Here is a 20,203-nt window from a genome sequence, read left to right as displayed (position 1 = left end):
GCCCCCGTTTGGGCCTTTGCCTTCCCCTCCTCCGTAGCCACACTGCACACTCCCCTCCTCTCCTGGCATGGGTGGGCAAGTCTTGCTTGATTCATCCTTCTCCCCATCCTGTTCCCTCCCATTTCTTTACCATCATGTAGGTCTGTCATCAAAGTTCTGGGGTTTGAAGGGCCTCGGGACCTTGCCTCTTTAGTGCCCAGGGTTCCCAACGTTTGAGAACTAGAGCATCTCAGAGCTAGAAAGGATTAGTCATCCAGCTCTAGGTTTTAAACTTGTTTTTGCAGTGGAATCATTCCCTTTAAAAAAAGGGGGGGGGGGGATAGGGGTCTTTGAGCCTCCCTCCTTTACTTATTCTTTTGCTATCTCCTATCAGAGATTTCTGTAAAAACCCTTTTTTGAAAATCACTGATTCATTCAATACCCACAAGGGACCTGCATTGCCTTTTGTCATATCCCCATAACTATACAACCCCTCTACTATTCAAAACCACCCAAGGCTTCCCTTTCAAATTCTGGGTCAGAGCACTCCCCATTAAGATGCAAATGTCCCTGGAGTAGGGGAGAAACATAATTCTACCAGGGCTTCACATCAAAAGTATGAATCACCCAGTCTAATCCCATTCCTCCAAGCTGTTCAACTGAGCCCTGGGTCTAAGAAGAGAGATGGCTGAAGGGAATCTGGATTGTTTGGAGCAGGCAGCAGGTCTGGGGTGAGGCAGGGAGGAGGTGAGCAGCAGGAGGACAGAGTAACTAAGAACCACCAAAGGTGCCGGGCACCCATGCACAGGCAAGTGCCTCAGGACAAATTTGGCCAGTGGCAAATTCTACCCATCCCCCATCCTCCTGAACTACATTCTCACCCACACATGTGACCAGGGAAGTGAGACCCACTCCAACCAGCAGTGTTACCAGAGCCAGGGAACCAGCCTGGCGCCAAGATGCACTGGCCAGTACTGTGACCCAGACTATGAGGACATCCAGGGCCCCTGGCTCCATGCCCCCACACCCTCCTCCAGGATAGGCAAGCACCACACAGACAGACAAGCAGGGCAACCAGCGGCCCTTGGTTTTTATTTTTATTTTTTCATATGAACAGTAAAGGATGGAGTTGCCCCATCCTTGCTCACCTTGCATTGAATGTGCCTTGGGTCTTTTGACCCTAAAGTGTCATTGGAGCCCCCCCTCCTCTTGCTCCCAGTGCAGGAGTGGTAGGAAGAAAGAACTTGGGGGAGGGGGGGGGGAATCCCAGCTCTCCAAGCCAGGCCCAGTATCCCTTCAGCAGCTCCCTGAGGCCTCTCCCTATAAGACTTTGACAGACAGCAGGACAGAGACAGATGGCAGAGAAAGACAGGCTGGGAAACAGATTGCACACACATAGACACACACAGGCTGGCCCCTTCCTTTGGCATGGTTCACCCTCGCCCTGGGGATAGGGTCTGAGGGTGGTGATGTGGGGCCTGAGCTCTGGGCTGGCCTTCGAGAGAGATGGGACCAACTTGAATCCTTGATACCCCAAGCTCCCAGGCCAAAGAACTCCCCTCTTACCTACTTGGTCAGACACTTTCCTACCCACCACACAGAGATTGCAATTGTTCAAGTAACAAGGATAGGTGAGGGAAAGGGAGACTCCACTCCATCCAATCTGCCCAACTAGGGGCCTTTGAAAGGGGCTTCAAGCCTTAGCACAGATTTCTCCCCTCCCCCTCAACTCTACATAGATCAGAGAGAGTGAGAGTGGGTGAGCCAGACTCTTCCATCTAGTAGAAGCGTGGGGAGGTCAAGAAGCTGAGCACCATCACCCTCCAGAGGGGTTTTGACAATCCCAATGGGGTAGAGGTGGGGAGATGTCTACTTCTGGCTCCAGCAAGGAATATTAGTCTGACTCTCTTTAGCTCTCAGCATTGCCCTAGACCACCAGCTTTGCTAGAGGTCCTTTCCTGCTCACCCCATCAAACTTGTACATTTTCCAGGTGGTACCTGCTGCCTCAGTCTGAAACTGCAGCCATCCTGAACCAACTCTTGCAGGTTCCCAGGTTCTGGACCCCAGTCCCAGGAGAGGGCAGGTGACCAGACCCTAGCCCTTGGGGTATCAGTTGGCCTTGCTCAGTCTGTAGTCTTCCACTGGCTCCCGGTTCTCAACAGCTGACAGGGCAATGAGCATCTGGGCAGCATAGTAGGTGGACATGATGAGTGCCCGCGAGTAGGGCACGGGAAAGCAGAACTTGTTGACAGCGATGGTCACGTCAGAGATGATAAAGAGCACTGCACCACTGCCAGCCGCCAGCTCAGTCCAGCGCCAGGCCGCCCCGACCAGCCGTAGCCCTGCTATAGCCCGCCAGCCCATGAAGCTGATAAGAGCCACATAGGCCCCCACCAAGTAGGTGAAGGGACCTGAGAGGCCCGGGTAGAGGAAGGCATAGAACAGGACCGACAGCACTGCCATCACCAGACCTGTCCGAAGAGCCAATGGCCGCATACCAAAGGCTGAGGCGTAGAGCATGTGGGTCACAGCAAACATCAGTAGACCTGGGAGTGAGAGAATGAGGCGCTGCTGAGGGCAGGCTTAGGTGAGTGATGAGTACAGGGGCTGGGGTGGGAATGGAACATTTGGAATAACCCAGGAGCTTTGTTTTGGGGGGATCAGGGGTGGGAAGAAATCCACAAAGGTAAAGACCCCCAACTCCCCTGAGGAACTCCAGAACTGATCACCAGATCACCAGCAAGGTCATCCTCCAACAGGGGCCCCACAGTTATGGGTCTCAAAACCCCTCAGATTCCCAATATTTTTGTTCCAAAGCTCCCAAATCCTTAGCCCTCTAGGACTCTCTAGCCCCCAACCCCAGGATTCCTCCCAGGTAGCTACTGCAGCAACTGACCGTGTACAAAGTAGCCCTGGTCCTGCCAGATGAGGAAGGCATCACCTAGGGTGGAGAAGATGAGCCCTACAAAGATGCGTGTGGCACTGGGGTGGGCCAGCAGGAATCCTAGGCCATGGGCCAGAAGGAAGAGCCAGAGGCAGAAGACAGGCAGGCACTTGATGAGGGCGCTGACCCACGACGGGCTCGAGGAGGGCAGCCAGAGCACAAAATACACGCAGGTGGCCTTGAAGAAGGGCACCAGCTTGGGCCCCTCACTCTTCACCTGGAGGACATAGGACAAGGGCAGCACTCAGAGCTCGGGAGTTCAGAGCCGGCCCAGACATTCACCCCAGAGACAGGCCCACCTCCCTGTTCGGAGGACTGACACACAGAAACCAGTTTGGCCTGCCCCAACCAGCCAGCAGAATGTGAACAAGCCCATCACTGCCCTGGAGCTTCATTCATTAGGAAGGGGAAGGGGCTCCACTATTCCTGTTGGCCATATCCATTGCTGACCCTGGGGCAGGACCAGAATGGTCACTCACTGGGCAGAAAACAGATCTTGGGATAATGTCCTCTCTCTCCTGCAGCCCAAACGCTTCACCCTTCCTGCCCCCCCTCCTTGTCCCTCCCCAAAGCCCCTTTAGCTCCTCTCTGCCAGCATCAGCCCTCAGCTGTCTGGAGTGCAGTCAGCAGAAAACCACAGAGACGCCTGGCCAACTAGCCAACTCATGATCCTCAGCAGTGGGGCCGGGGCACAGGCTTAGGGCCCTGGCAACACCAGGTGAGTGCCAGGAATGCGTGAGGTGGTACACTGCCAACCACCCCAGGCCCCACAGGCTCTCTCCTCGGCAAGTCTGCTCCTCAGCCTCCACTCCAGCTGCTCCAGTATAAAGGCAACCATCATGGGCAAGGCGAGGAGCTAGGGATGCTGGCTAGAGAAACGGACCCAGGAGTTGGGAGCAAAACTGCCCCTGAAACACCTGCCATTTCAGGGACCTGGAGGTTGGAGGGAGAGGGGGTGTCAGTCTCATTTCCCAGAGAACAAGCACAATTCAAGGCACCTCAGAAAGAGAGACAGGAGGGGGTGGGGGTTCTCTGTCCAGCTTTTGATCTGAAGCCAGCAGACCGGCTGGGAGGAGATGGGGAACTATGAGGGGGAAGTTAGAGCAGCTGACTCGGGCTCAGCCGGCCTGGGGAGGGAGGGCAGCTAAAGAAAGATTGTGTCCAAGGTCACTGCAGGCGCTCTCTAAGCTCGTTCCAAAGCTCCAACATCCTTGGGAGGAGATGGGGAACAAGCTCCGAGATATTCTGAACATGTGATCCCCTGAAACTCCTTTCCTTGGGCTTCTGGTACAAGGTCTCTAAGAGCTAGTCAGAGCAGCTGAGCTGCCCTGTATACCCACGCTCTGCCCAACGTGATGGTGCCTCTGTCTGGGTGAGCTGTCCAGCACAGGGCTCAGGGGACACAGTTTCCTGATCACCAGTTACCTGGGGACTGATTAGACTGATGCAGGAGGTTGGGAAGAGCAAGATGGGTGGTCCAGGGTCTAAGACTGCCCTTACTCTGCCAGGGTGAGAACAGGAAGAAAAGATGACTAAGTCCCTTCCTCTGGATATCCCATCCAGGCTGGGCTGGGCAGGGCAGGGCAGGGCAGGGCACAGGCAGAGGAGGAGACTGAAGGAGACAGATGAACAGCCCCCACGGAACCCAGATCTCCCCAGCACCCACCAGCCAGCCCCTGGGAGCAGCAACCTCTGCTCCAAACCCGTCCCCAGCCCCCTATTTTCTAGAAGAAATAGCCAGTAGTAGCGGGGGAGACTTTGACAGTCCTAAAGAACCCAGCATTAGAGGAAATATGGGGAAAGGGTTAGAGTTGAGAAAGTCGGAACAAGAAGAGGTGTCAATAGATGACCCCTCTTCCTGCTGCGTCTTATCTACGAAGCTTTGACTCGGGTGCGTCCCCTCCCCGACCCAGACTTGTTGATAAAATGGGGAAGGGGAGGAAACAAATGTTGGGGCAGGGTTCCCCGGAGGGCCCAGGCACCCTCCGGCCCTCCCTCGCCCTCTCCCACGCCTCCCCGTCGGCTGCCCACGCAGAACCCGGCAGCAGGCGCCCGCACCCTTCCCGTCCGGGCAGCTCTCCCGCCGACCCGCGCCAGACGCGCAGAAATCAACAGTCACGCTTCCGAGTCACGTGCCCCCGGTGCCCCTCCCCGACGCGGAGGGGCGGGGGGCGCGCGGAGGGAGGGCGCCGGGGGCCTGGGAAGCCGGGAGGCCCCGACCGCGGCCGCCTGCAGCCGGGGAGACCGCCGCTGCGGGGCCCCTCCCCGTCCTCGGCCCCCAGGGGCTCGGCCCGCCGCAGTGCAGTCCCCGGGCCGGTGGGCTCGGGCCGCGCAGGACGCTGGCTCGCTCGCTGGCTCGTTCACTCACCACGGTGACCGGGGACACCATGGCGGAGGCGGCGGCTGCCGGCACCGGCTCCGGGCTGCGGGGATAAAGACGCGCCGGGGCCAGGTGAGGAAGCGACGGGGGGCGGACAAGACCTCCCGCGCTCCGGGCGCCGGGGGTTCTGTCTGCGATCCCCGCGACGTCACCGCGGACTGAGCCAATGGGGTGGCCGGAGTGGGGGGGCGGGGCTAGGCTGCAAATAAATCCCCCCTCTCACCCCACCCACCCCCACCCCCGCCCCAGTCCCCAAGGGTTTTTGCTCCCGGGACGCGGCGGGGGGAGGCCAGGCCTCCAGGGAAAGCAATGCCAAAGCATCCCTGAACTAGACGTAACCCCAGTTCTTGGGGGAGGACCGAGCGTGTGTGAGACACAAACATTCCTGTCCTGGACACACGGCTACACACATTTTCTCATAATCCGGGGATAAAAGAAAAAGACAGGTTCCCTTCAGCCTTGCAGTCCACGTGGACACAGTTAAACCCACATCCTTTACTGTGTGCAAACACACATCTAGATGGACACGCAGTGGTCAGCAGACATGCAACTTTCAACATGAAAAGAGGCACATAAATAGGTACACAGCAGCCCATGAACCCATAATCCTAACATATACACCAGCAGGGCACCAAGCAATCACATAGACACAAAACCAACAACCGCAGGTTGACACAACATCTTTCATCTTAAAACAGACACATATAGGCTGCACACAGCTGTAATACAACCGTAATACACATAAGATCACATCAGAAATGACGGATGGACGGGCAAAGCTGAGCATACTTATGGACCCAAAGGAATGGGAACTAACTTTGCCAAAAATACAACTTAAGCAGATTTACTGTTGATATTACACAGACCACAGGTACACAGGCACATTTGAAACTGTGTTCAGAATCATGGGAATTACATGGGTGACTTGATAGGCAGTCACGTAGACTGGGATCTAGTCCCAGTGTTGTCACTTCATCTGCGTGATTGGGTGAATCATTTCCTCTCTCATTCCTTGCTTTCCTCATATGTGAGTGGATGATCTCTAAGGCTCCTTCCATGCCCAGCATGTGTAGGAATGTGTAAGGGTTCAGAAGAGGCCTCTTTGGCATGTGGATTATTTTGAGCTGAGGGCAATAAAGACCCTTCAGGCTCATGAGAAACTTTAACCTCACCCTTAATGAATGTAAGTTAGGGGCCTTGCCCATATAAGAGTTATTGCCAGAAATACCTTCTTATGATCTACCTATAGGGCAGGGCAAACTTTTAATTTCTAAACATCTGCTCTTCTTATCATCCTGTAATGACCACTTGAAGCCCTCAAGACACCTTGCCTCATCCTTAACTCAGAATGTCATATATACCTCAGTTAACTTTCTGTCTCTGAACCTCTCATGTATGTGGAGTCTTTGAGCCTCCTCCTCAAGCTAAAATAAAACTAGGTACCTAGAGGAAAAGATGCAAATTAGGAAGATGTACTAGTAGTTAGATAGATCAATCAATGATGTTACTTAAGTTATGGTTTTGAGGGTAGTTGAGTGCCAAGAATAATCCACAAAAGGATGATAGTTGATGAACTTTATAGGGTTCTAATATAGAAAGACGATGCTGATTTCTTGGGTATATTCAGTCTAAATCTAAACTTAGAAGAAAAGTTCATCATTAAGCACCTTTACCTTCATGGATAAGCTTCAACTTGCTCTTGCCAAGAGAAGAGTGCTTGAGTTATAGAAGGCATTATTACTTTGAAGAATTCAGCATTTTTGTAAACTTCCAGATATCAAATAGATTTTGATATATAAATGAATTTTCTGAAATGACACTGCCTCTACTTCTATAACCATTTCATCTGGACTTTCTAATCAGTACTATGAATGTGTTCCTAAATGTGTGTATATAGCTGCCTTATGACAGTAAGTACATGATATTGAAGGAGGAAAAAAATACTAGATTTTGAATTGAGAGTGTAGGCTCCCTCTCATTATAGTGTTTCTTTTTCCACACTAGCCAATGATTTTAACCTAAATTGTAAATTTTTTTAACATGTTCATTGTTTACATCAAACTTGTATTAAATAATTCCATCCACTTATGGAAGAGGAAGATATAGAAGATCTGGGTACTAGTTCATATACCTATGAGCCAGTAAAGACTGAAATAATGTCCCATGTTGAGTTGGTTATTTTGAAATATGATTTTTAAAAATTATAATTAAGCTAAAACAATTTTATTAACTATATGATTGCAGAATATGATTCCATCATATTTTTCAGTACAGATAGTTTTTACTGTGGGGTGAAATTACACCATATGGCAGTTGCATTTAGGTTCTAAGGAAAAGAATCTGCAGAGAAATCAATGCAGTATATAATTTGTCCAGATTCATTTTTATTTGGGAAAGAAGTTCTAAAATATCCCCAAAGCAGTTTACTAATTTATTGAAAGTCCTCCAAAAAACAGAGCTATTGGGAAACCATGGTATGTGGGGTGAAAAAGAAAAGCTCCCTCCATTTTTTGGAGGGAATAACTTTAAAAATACTTAAATGACTAAGTTTACTTGGTGCCATTAAGAATTAAATTTGTTGATTTTAACATTGCTATTACATCTGAAATAAACTTGTTTAATGTTCTGGTAGTTAAAGAAAATTTTAAGAATTTTAATATATGTAATTAAAGCTACAAAAATCAATGATAATAGGAAAAACAACTATATATACCAAAAAAAATAAGATATGTTTTGGCTTGAAAAAAAAAAGGTATGAGATATGGAGATGTGTTTCATTAGGGAAATAAAGTGATTTTTATCTTGATTATTTCTGAATTGGGTAAGAGAACAAGAGACCAACTAAAAGAGACACAGAAAGTTGTAGAAAGTTTATGAAAAGGAATCTTGAGAGAGGAAATTTTATATGTGATCAAGTTGGATAAGATTGAATAAATTTATTAGAAGTTTTTTAAAATTAAGCTTTAATATCAATAGTGTACTAAAACTTCTGGAAAGTGAAACGTCTCAAGAAGTTTTAGAGGAGGGATTTAGAACAGGCCACCCCAGAATTTGCCACTTTGGCATGTGAATTATTTTGAGCTGAAGGCAATCAACACCCTGTAGGCTCACCAAAAACATGTACTCTCTCTCATAAAGAACTTAAATTAGGAACCTTCCTAGACAGTGTGGCTCAGTTGGTTGAACGTCATCCCATACACTGAGGTTACATACACCAAGAAGTTACATACACCAAGAAGTTGCATACACCAAAAGGTTGCCAGTTTGATTTCAGTCAGGGCACATGACCTGGTTGCAGCCTTAATCCCCAGTGTAAGCCTAAGAAGCTTCCTGGTCAGGGCACATGTCTGAGCTGTGGGCTTGATCCTCAGTATGGGGTGTGCAGAAGGCAGCCCATCAGTGATTCGCTCTTATCATTGACTAGAGGCCCAATGCACAAAATTCATGCACGGGTAGGGTCCCTAGGCCTGGCCGGCGATCAGGGACGATTGGGGCCTTCCGGCTGCTGGCTGGGGCCTTCCTTCATTCCGTGCCACCCCCTGGTGGTCAGCACACATCAGAGCAAACGGTTGAATTTCCAGTCGGCCAAACTCCTGAGGAGACAATTTGCATATTAGCCTTTTATTATATAGTATGTTTCTAGCTCTCCCTCTCTCTGCCTCTCTGAAATGAATAAAAATATATTTTAACTGATCTTTAGACCACTTCACAACAGACATTCCCTTTTGCGTAAACCACATTCCTCTTGCTAAGACCATTATCTCTCCCCTCCAGACTTTCCCAGAATCCCAACACACCCAGAGAGTTCTCCACCCAGAAAAAGCCCGCCTAGAGTCCTTTAAAGTATCTGACTCTGCATCTCTGATTGAAGGTCACCCACAGCCTTCCCCTGTCCCTCCAGGCCCTTTCTGCATAGAGCCCCTCTGGCCAATGCACTCTGCCTGCCTGCTCTGTTTTCTTTCCAATCGGAGGCTGTGGGGAGACCCACCTTACCAGAACAGGAGATTAGAACACTAGAATTGTTGCCCCCAGGGTTCATTCGTTCTCTCTGTCTCTCTCTGTCTCTCTCTCTCTCTCTCTCTCTCTCTCTCTCTCTCTCTCTCACACACACACACACACACACACACACACACACACACACACCTTCCTCCAAAGTGTGCTGCCTGGAAGAACACTGGATTAAGAGTTAAAAATACTGGTCTTAGTGCTAGCCCCTCCTTCTCTGTGACTTACTATATAACTAACTCACTACCTGACTGTATGACTTATAATACTAAGTGGGACCATCACTCCATTTTAGCAGTCTGTTTCCTCATCAGTAAAATGGAAGAACGAACTGGGCTCTGTGATAAGTGCAAACCTGTCACTTTTCTAGCCAAACACTTTAACGTCACCTAAAAATGGCATTTTTCCATTACTCTGGACCTTAATTTCATTCTCTAAAACATGAGAGAATGGGACTATAAAAGTGATTTTCAAAAAGCAAAGACTATCTGCCCTGGCTGGTAGCTCAGTTGTTTAGAGTGTCGCCCCCATCCGCCAAGGTTGCAGGCATGATCCCTGGTCAGGACACATACCCGAAACAACCAATGATTACATAAATAAGTGGAACAACAAATCAATGTTTCTTGTCTCTCTCTCTCTCATCAATAAGTACAATTATTTTTAAAAAGCGAAGACCATCAAAATTACTTGGAAAGCTTTTTAAAAACATAGGTACCCACCCAGACCCACTAATAAAGCAGCGCATATTTCAATACGCTTGGACACACAAATGCCTAAATATACAAAACATGAGACATAAAATTGTCATCCGCAAGGCTCGAATTAATGTTTACCCAAAAGGCAGTGATCATACACTCAGATCGCCTGCAGAGTAGAGGCATCTTCCCCCTGTGCTGATCGTTCTCTGTTTGCTCTCCTAACACCCAGATCCATTCTCAGCCCCTCTCCACCCTGGAGTCTGACCTCTATGAACTATCACCAGGGCTCGCTTGCTCTCTGGCTTCTGATTGAGCTCAGCTAAGGAGAGCTGGAGGCAGATTTTGATTGTGGGAAAAGAGCGTGGTTGGGGGTCCCCTATCACCAGCTTCTTGGGCCAGTCTGAGGTTCTGACAGTGGCTGAGCTCCTCATTGAGCTCCAGGATCCCACCCTAGACCTCAGGCTTAGATGTGGCAACAGCTTCCAGCTGTTGCAAGTTTTTAAGTGCCTCTTCAGCCCTGACTGGTTTCCTCAACCCTGCCCACATCTCTGCCAGCAGTTACTACATTCTCTTCAGTTACATTCTTCACTTTGCCAGCACCCTAACTGATAGTCACAAACAAAACAAGGCACTGCCCCCTTCCCAAAAAGAATGGGCTTATCTGATTTCATTCCTATGGATAAGATATCTTGTTTGTCTCAAAAATAAAATTTTACTGTTTGGTGTTTTTATATTGAATTGCATAATGCAACGGGGAGAAAGTGGGGTACAACTGCCTGAAATGAGGCATTCCTTCCTCTCTGTACCCAAGTTTGAAGTATGGTAGCAATCATCTCAGGTAGAAACTATAGTTTAACTTTAACCCTGCTGTTTGGCTTCTGTACTTATTTGCTTTGTTCAATAATAGAAAAGTTATTTTAATTTTCTGAATTATATAAATCACCCCATTCAATTAAATACCCTATTGATTGTAATGTGGATATCCCATTGGTTGTGGTCATACTGGTCTTAGAGAGCACATTTTCCTTTACCTGGGAAGGACAGCACAATTATCCCAAGGTCAGAGGGCTCCACTTAACGTGTCCCTGTTGACTCAGTGTTCTGGAGACCCAAAACTGTGATTTAGAGAACATGCTGCTTCTGCTTCTGTAAACTGCTTTTTTGCAAACCAGATTCCTCATTCCAAACCTTGGGATGTAATCAATACCTTTGTGATCTTTGCCTATATAAGTCTGGTTTTGCGGCCATCTTATCACTATGAGATTTGGGGAATGGCCCCTCATAGTCCCAGATTGCAATAAATGTGACCCTTTAATTCAACTTCTTGAGGCATCCTTCTGTGATTCGAGGGGTACATTACAACAAGTTGACCTATTAGCATGGCCCTTTTCACACAGCTTTGAAATTTTCTCTTTGCTTGCTTGTCTCCCCTGTGAGAATGTGAGCCCATTAATCTGTTCATTTATTCACCCAAGAAATGTTTAGGGTGCCCTAAGTATGTGCTAGCCAGTATGTTTGGTTCTGGGGTTTATTTTTTTAAATATAATTTTATTGACTTCAAATAGAAATAGGAAAGGAGAGAGAGAGAGAAACATCAATGATGAGAGAGAATCATTGATTGACTGCCTCCTGCACGCCCCACACCAGGAATCGAGCCTGCAACCCGGGCATGTGCCCTGACGGGGAATCGAACCATAACCTCCTGGTTCATAGGTCAACGCTCAGCCACTGAGCCATGCCAACCAGGCAGGTGCTGGGGTTTAAACAGTCAGTAAGATGTAGGCTCTGACCTCAGGGAGTACACAGTTCAGTTCAGGCACGCAGATAAACAATTATTACACAATGTGGCAATGAAATAATTGGGGTAAGAAGGTTTGCCTCAGGTGACATTAGAATTACTCACCGTGTCTGAAGGAGTTGAGAAATCTGGGGCTCATCTACAAGGGTGAGTTGGTCTTCACTGAGTAGACACCAATGGCAATGATACTCTAGGCAGAAGGAATTGTGCATGTACATAGAATCACAGGAGTCTCACCGAATTCGGGAAAATGCCTGTAGTACTGGGGTGAGCTGAGGAGTGACAAAGGTGAACCTGGAGAAGTAAGCATGAACCAGGTCGGAAAGGATCTGAAGGTTCTGCTACGGAGTAGATGACAGTCTGCTAGTTTTCTTCTGTTCCTTAGCTTCTCTGATTGTTCCTGACTCTCACACACCAGATGCATGAGCGATGCTTAGAAATGGTGACCAACCATTATTCTAGCTTTGCCTCACTTCCTCCTGTGGGGCTTCTTCCCATCCAGCAGCCTCCTCCAGCTCTGATCCCTGTGGTTTTGTCACAGGATATTTTCTCCTCACATGCTTTGCTCTACTTGGCATTGTAATCCGCCTCTAAACTGTTTACCTTACTCTTGACTTGCTATTGTGGTGGTTGGCAAACTGTGGCTCGGCAAACCGTGGCTCGAGAGCCACATGCGGCTCTTTGGTCCCTTGAGGGTGGCCCTTCCACAAAATACCGGCTCTTCCACAAAATACCAACTTTTGAGCATGGGCCACAAAGTTTCTTTTTTTTTTTTTTTTTTACTATGCAAAATTATTTATTTTGTATATTCTCATAAAATTCTGCTATTTAAATATCCTTGACTCTAGAAAATATTTTTTTTTCCTTTTTCTAAAAAAAAAAATAAATTCTTTATTAGTTAAGGTATTACAAATGTGTCCTTATCCCCCCCATTAATCCCCATCCTCCCCCCAGGCCACGAAGTTTCAAGCGCACTGTACGTGCACGCCCCGCACGTGGTATTTTGTGGAAGAGCCACACTCAAGGGGCCAAAGAGCCGCATGTGGCTCGCAAGCCCCGGTTTGCCGACCACGGTGCTATTGGATCTCAGATAATTTCTCTGTTCCAGATCCCCAGAACACTTCAAACCAACTCTCAGTCACCCCCGCCTCACCCCTGCCCCATCTACATATCTGGGGAGGAAAATCAGACACCACTGAAGAAATGTTAAGAAGTGGGACAAGGTCAGATGTTCCAATAGCAGTACGGGGGAGTGAACTGATAAATTAATACAAGTGAGTTGAATGTGTGTCAGCCAAGTGTAGGTGTTTGGGAGGAGCTCATTGCAAAGCTGGAGCTCAGAACTGAATTAAAGACCAGTCCATATATTTGGAAGCCACGGCAATACTGAAAGGTATATGGCATGTGATTAGCCAGGGAGGGATCTTGAGGGAGTAGAGAAGACTGACCAGATCCAGCCCCAGGGGGGGAAAGAAAGGGAAGTCCAGGAAGGAGATAAACACAGATATGAAGTAAACAGATATGCTGAGGCTATATAGCTCACAGGGAGATAGGCAGGCTCAGCCAGAAGGACAGTGACCCATCTCCATTCCTGACTGCTTGCTCCATCAGCTCATGGTCTATGTGAGGCTCCATTCCTCCAACTCCAGTCCAGGGCATTCCTACAGGTCTCTCCTGCCCACACTGCTTACAGGAGTCAACCTAGAAATACAGAATTGCAGTATCACCCAACTTCTGAAGACATTCATTTCAGAATGCCTTTGTTGTACTGGAGCCTACTTGGGTCAAGTAGGCGAGTCCTGGAGGGGCTAATGTAACCCAAAATATAGAGTCAGCTCCTGGAGGCCTTTAGGAAAAGAACGAAGACTTGAGCAAAACTCATATTTCTAGACCCTCAGGACTAAATTTTAATGCTGTCTTGAGATAATACCTAGGTAAGTGTCATTCTGAACACTGACATTCTGGGATGTTTGTTTGGCTTCTGGGGCCAGACACGCCTGGATTTTTACCCCTCTTTCCTTTCCTTTGTTAACGAGGGCATCATCAGATCTTGAAGCATGAGTGTATTTCTCTAACTGTAAAGCTGCCAAACAAAGGTTCTTCTGATGGGGTTCAATACTAGGGGTGTCCCAGGAGGAATCCCTAACTGTGGTGGGTTTGTGGGATGAGATGGCCTCCAACACCCAAGCTTCTAGAGCTCCAGTCTCTGTGAAGTCCCAGTGTTTTTTGGAAAGTCCTTGCATTGGGGTCATCCAAGTCCAGTCATCGCGCCAATCCCAGTTCTCCTCCAACTTCTCCCTTTCCGCAGACTCTAAGAACTCTAGGTTGTGCTTTGGGTTGCTCCTTCTTCAGTATTGAGAAGTTTGTATGAGGAAGTGGAAATAAGAAAGGAGAAGTATCTGGAGGTTGGGCAAGAGGATGGCTTTTGAGAAAAAAAATACCTAGAAGATCATATCATCAAGCACCAGGATACTGAGTAAGTAATTCTCTCCTCAACATTAGTGCCTGAGGACCTAATAGTCTTGAGATAGATCAGAGCAGACCCTTCTGCCTAACCGCCCTCTCCTCAGATTTCCCAAGACCAGAAAATTGGGCAGGGAAGAGAGAGGTCTGGCTGGGCCTGGCCAAGCCAAGCTGGATCTTCCAGGAGATTTTCTCCAACCCAAAAGGAAGTGGAGCAAAGCCCGTGAGGCCGAGGCACCCTGTGCATGGGTCAGCAGAGCTATTTGTGTAACCTCAGCCCTCTTCAAACCCTTTCATATTCCAGCTCAGCTTCCTGCCTCCTATCCTGAGAAGTTCAGGCTTCAGAGGAGTGTAATACTTATGTATTACAATAGGGTTTGAACTGCCAAGAAAAAGAGCTGGAATTGTGGTCATACTCCTCTCCCTGCCCCCAGCTCTGATGGCTCCCTCCCTGGCCAGGCTCAGAAAGGGAGGAAGGGAAGGCAGCAATCAAATGGGGATGCTGAGCAGCTCCCCTGTGCCTGAAAAGTTGGTCCATTCTTCTACATCACACACACACACACACACACACACACACACACACACACACACACACACGCTACTTCATTGTACTGGGAAGTGTTGTGAGTGATTTCCACTTGCTGCAGGGAGAGCCAAGGAAACAGGCTCATACTGTAAAAAGGGGCTTGTGTTTGAATCAGCAGTAACCACATTTGGGATTTACAGAACTAGTCTAATTTTTTTTTAATTGGACCCCAACTCTTCAATATGGCAGTCAAGAATCTCCCCACTATTTTTATGTTACTCTCTCACTTTCATGGGCTTTAGACTCAGGAGAGAGGTCTGAGTATATAGGGAGTCACTGGCATATAGAAGGGGCTGGAAAAAAATGGAAACATAAAATCAATGAAAGAGAAAGAAGAAGAGCCAAAGATAGACTTTTTTTTTTAATATATTTTTTATTGATTAAGATATTACATATGTGTCCTTGTCCCCACGTTACCCTCTACCCCCCCCCCCCGCTCATGCCCTCACCCCCCCGTTGTCCATGTCCATTGATTAGGCCTATATGCTTGCATATAAGTCCTTTGGTTGATCTTTCCCCCTTACCCCCACCCTCCCCTACCTTCCCTCCAAGTCCCGACAGTCATCAGCTTATGTTGTTCATTATATTCCACAAATGAGTGAGATCATGTGGTATTTATCCGCTCTCCAGTTCCATCCATGCTGTGGCAAATGGTCAGAGTTCCTTTTTCTTCTTCCTCTTCTTAAAGAATACCTTTCAGCAGTTCATATAATGCTGGTTTGGTGGTGATGAACTCCTTTAGCTTTTTCTTATCCGTGAAGCTCTTTATCTGACCTTCTATTCTGAATGATAGCTTTGCTGGATAAAGTAATCTTGGTTGCAGGTTCTTGCTATTCATCACTTTGAATATTTCTTGCCACTCTCTTCTGGCCTGCATGGTTTCTGTTGAGAAATCAGCTGACAGTCGTATGGGTACGCCCTTGTAGGTAACTGACTGTCTTTCTCTTGCTGCTTTTAAGATTCTCTCTTTATCTTTTGCTCTTGGCATTTTAATTATGATGTGTCTTGGTGTGGTCCTCTTTGGATTCCTTCTGTTTGGGGTTCTCTGTGCTTCCTGGACTTGTAAGTTCATTTCTTTCACCAGGTATGGGAAGTTTTCTGTCATTATTTCTTCAAAAAGGTTTTCAATATCTTGCCCTCCCTCTCCTTCTGGTACCCCTATAATTCTGATGTTGGTACGCTTGAAGTTGTCCCAGAGGTTCCTTACACTATCTTCATATTTTTGGAATCTCTTTTCTTTTTTCTTTTTCGGTTGGGTATTTTTTGTTTTTTTGTATTTCAAATCTTTGACTTGATTCTTGGGATCCTCTTGTCTGCTGCTGGATCTCTGTAAATTATTCTTTATTTCAGTCAGTGTATGCTTAATTTCTAGTTGGTCCTTTTTCATGTCCTCCATGGTCTCACTATACTTATTGAGGGATTCATTAAATTTATCGGCGGTTTCCATAAAATTCTTGAAAAACCTTATAAACGTGGCCTTGAACTCTATATCCAATCGTTTGCTTTCCTCCATTTCTGCCATTTGTGACCTGTTTCTTTGTCTCCGCATTTTGGCAGCTTCCCTGTGTTGATAGAGTGGCCCTGCGCGCCAGGTGTCCTGTAGGGCCCAGTAGCTCAGCCTCCCCAGTTACCTGGGGTGGACACTCTTGGTGCACTCTTGGTGCCTTGGTTGTTGTAGAATCACTGGGAGGAATTGACCTCCAGGCCAATTGGCTGTGAGAATCAGCTGTGTCTAAAGTGGGAGAACTTCTGTGCTGAAGACACCCTTCTGGGGCAAGACTTGCTTCAGTGGGGCTTTGGTGCTCACTGAGTCTGCTCCCTGAGTGTGTCCCTTATGGATCTGAGGAGTTGCAATCTGGATGGTCCCACTCTGACCACTGGGTACAGTGGCTCCTGGATCTAAGGAGGTGCTAATTCAGCCTCTGCCTGAGGCCACACAGCAGGAGCCACGAAGAGGCTCAGCTGTGAAGCAATGCAAGCCGCTGCGGGGCCTTGGGCCTTCTCTTGGAAGTTCCGGGTCTGCCTGGCTGGGCTGCAGTTAGGTACATTCACATGCAAAAGCCTCTGCCGCAGCCTGGGTGGGGCGGGGTCTCAGGGAATCAAAGGGCGGATCAGGGAGCTATGGCCGATTCTCCGCCCGGAGTCGCGCGTCTCAGTGTCCCGGTAACGGCTGCAAGCACCTCTGAGGGAAAGCCGCCCTCAAGTTCGCCCGCTGCAGTACAGACCAGCTTCTCCCCGTATGAGACCTGGGTCCCCAGAGACTTCCCGGAACCGGAGTTCAGAGCAGTCGGGAGTTTGTGATTCAAAAAGACAGCCGCGTCCTCAGGTGCCACCCCCTTTCCTCGCGCGCGCGAGCCGCTGTACCTCTGCACTTCACCTCCGCAGCGCCTCTGGCTCTCAGCGTGCTTTTCTTTCCTTCTAGTTGTAGAATTTACACTCAGCCAGCCTTTCTGTTGTTCTGGATGATGTTTGCTCAGTCCTTTGCGGTAATTTTCAATTGTTGTGGGAGGCGACAATTTCCCGGTGTTTACCTATGCCGCCATCTTAGTTTCTCTCCAAAGATAGACTTTTAAGTAACATGAACATTTGGAGGGTAGCTAGAGTCAAAGACGTTCATGGGGAAAATCATGACTGACATGCCTTAAAACTGCATCGAAACAGAAGAGAAATGGTTTCATAAATTACAATAAAATTATCAAATAGCCATTAACAAAGATATTTCAACAAGATCTTCATGACATGGGAAGTACTCGGGATATAATAGCAAATGAAAAAGTAAAAGTCCTGTATTTGTCATTCCTCCTCTCAACTCTTGTATTAGTGTGGGGTTAAGAGTAGATGGGATGGAGGTAGGTTTTGGTAGAATAAATAGACAAAAATATCTATGTTGTTCTCTTTGCTTAGATATATTTTTCAAATTCTGTACAATAAGCATGTTTTCTTTAATAATTAAAGTTTAAAAAAATTGGACCCCAAACCAGAGTTACCTATTTTTTTATTTTACCAAGACATTAAAAAAAGAGAGGGGGACCACTTTGTAAAGTACTATGCTGTACATCTGAAACTAATACAGAATAATATTGAATGTAAACTGTAATTTAAAAATAAAATTTTAAAAAAATGGAGAAACAATCAACTGCCATCACCATCATTTTGTAAAAGAAAAGACATTTTGCCCAGCCAGCATGGCTCCTAAATATAACTCACCCAATACTTAATAGGTGCTTAATAAATAGTGTCTTCCTTACTTTGAGGAAACAAATGCAGAGTGGGCTTTTATCTGCCTGGAACGGCGTAAGCACAGTCTTTTCTGAAAATAAGTGGGACTTCTCAACAATCCCAAACTTTGGAATGCATCACAATCACTTGGGAAGCTTGTTAAACATACAGGTGACTGAACTTCAATAGTTTTAGGGTGGGGCCCCAGCATCTGTATTTTTACAAGTTCCTCAGGTGATTCATATTGCACACTGAAGTTTGAGGATCTCTGTACTAGATAACTCATTCAGCCATTCATTCAGTAAGCATGTGGCATGTGCTGGGCCAGAGGCAAAGAAGAAAACATATTTTTAGAAAGGCCAATGCCTAGCCCCGGTCCTGGCACATAGAAAGCACTTATTAAATAGTTATCAACTAGCCTTCACCTGGCCAATGTGGCTCAGTGGTTGAGCGTCGATCCATGAACCAAGAAGTCCCTAGTTCAATTCCTAGTCAGGACACATGCCTGGGTTGCATCTCTATCGCCAGAAGGGGGCGTGCAGGAGGCCACCGATCAATGTTCCTCGTGGATGTTTCTATCTCTCTATCCCTCTCCCTTTCTCTATCTCTAAAAATCAATTTTTTTAAAATGATAGCCTTCCACCCTGGCCAGTGTTGCTCAGTGGGTTGGAGCATCATCCTGTTCACCAAAAAGTTGCTAATTCCAGTCCCAGTCAGGGTACATACCTAAGTTGTAAGTTTGATCCCCAGTTGGGGCACATATGGGAGGCAACAGATCCATGTTTCTCTCTCACCTCTCTGTCTCTCTGTCTGTCTGTCTGTCTCACTCTTTCTCCCATCCCCTCTCCTCTAAAATCAGTAAAACATATCCTTGGATGAAGTAAAAAAAAAAAAAATTGATAGCCTTCAAGGGAGTGTATTGGAGGTGCATTCAGTTGGGTACATGGGCATAGAAACCACTAAATAGCCACAAGGACTTGAACGAAAGTGGGCACCAAAGAAAGGGTAGCCAAAGGGTAATAAGTGATGCCAGCGGAGGGCTATGTCAAAACAAACTTCTAGGGAGGAGTCATCTGCCAGCTTGAAGGATAGGATGGGTTTACAAGCCCGAGTAGTGGATGTGTGGTAGGTAGTTAGACATGAACAGAGCAAGGACGATGGGCCAAGTACAGAAAGTCACCAGGCAGAAAGCCCTAGGTGGGTACCTAACGAAGGACAATTGTAGGGTGGGACCTTGCCCCCAGGGTGACCTTTCCTCCCCTAGCATATCACTGGTCATGAGGTTTGGACCCCCCTGATCTTTCCCCCTCAGAGATAACATCGAGGCTCCAGGCGCAGAAAAGCAACAAAACCAGACAAGCAACACCACCACTGACCGACCTCAGGACCAGCTGCATCGGATAATGACCCCCTGTCCTGGCACCAACCAATCAGTGGGGACCTAGACCCTGAAAGGACATACCTGGAAAGCTGCCAAATATTCTATTGAGACCTTCCCCTAAAATCTCCACCCTTAAACCTTAGGACAGAGGACTCTCCCTCCAGAGAGCAGCCCTCTCCTTTCCCTTCCCCCTCCTCCCCAGGCGGGCTACCATGACCTTCCTTACTCCCCAGTTCCAAGGGCCCTTCCTTTACCTCTATAACTCCTAAGCCCATTTCTTCTACAAATTACTTCTATCCTGTGATTTCCCTAATAAATGTTCTCTTATAGTTTCAGTCTTGCCTCTGAATTCTTTCTTTGCCAGAACTCAAGTACCAAGGTTATTGAACCCAGGTCCAGTCTGATCCCATGGGTCCAACACCTGTAGGTGCAGTTCCTACTGCCTACAACAGATGTGTGCAAAGACATAAAGGTATGACAGTGTGACTAAATATGTTTGGATCATATGGCACTTGGGAGAGGGATAGGAAGTGAAGCAGGAAGAGGTGTGTGTTTCAGAACTAATTGGTTGGTGATTGACCTAAGGAGTCAATCTAAGGAGTTTCAACTTTATGACCAAGTTCTTGGGAATCATGAGGATTTGTAGGTAGCAGGTAAACAGCTTTTCACTATAGATAGCTCATTTAGCAGCAGCCTGCATGAAGAATGGGACAGTAAGCCCTAGCCGGTTTGACTCAGTGGATAGAATG

At 47.4% G+C, this 20,203-nt stretch overlaps 1 protein-coding gene and 1 long non-coding RNA gene across 3 annotated transcripts; one reads left to right on the top strand and one right to left on the bottom strand.

Moving 5' to 3' along the window:
- Positions 1–1,035: 1,035 nt before the first annotated feature.
- TMEM86A (transmembrane protein 86A) lies at positions 1,036–5,445 on the bottom strand. The gene is made up of 3 exons (XM_036325632.1): positions 5,293–5,445; positions 2,877–3,141; positions 1,036–2,526 (listed from the first exon to the last, which is right to left on the bottom strand). Exons 1-3 carry the CDS (start codon positions 5,311–5,313, stop codon positions 2,090–2,092), a joined length of 723 nt encoding a protein of 240 aa, XP_036181525.1. The 5' UTR covers positions 5,314–5,445; the 3' UTR covers positions 1,036–2,089.
- Positions 5,096–19,789, top strand: LOC118664911. 2 transcript variants are annotated; one of them, XR_004970449.1, is made up of 3 exons: positions 5,096–5,376; positions 14,114–14,281; positions 19,386–19,789. It is a non-coding gene; the product is annotated as an uncharacterized LOC118664911 (long non-coding RNA). The 2 variants fall into 2 exon arrangements; XR_004970450.1 differs by lacking the exon at positions 5,096–5,376 and adding an exon at positions 13,104–13,739.
- Positions 19,790–20,203: the final 414 nt, after the last annotated feature.

The sequence above is a fragment of the Myotis myotis genome, unplaced genomic scaffold (genome assembly GCF_014108235.1).
Source record: "Myotis myotis isolate mMyoMyo1 unplaced genomic scaffold, mMyoMyo1.p scaffold_m19_p_10, whole genome shotgun sequence".
Taxonomy (NCBI): Eukaryota; Metazoa; Chordata; class Mammalia; order Chiroptera; family Vespertilionidae; genus Myotis; species Myotis myotis.
Note: the sequence above shows the minus strand (reverse complement) of the source record. Positions and strands in the feature narration are given on the sequence as shown.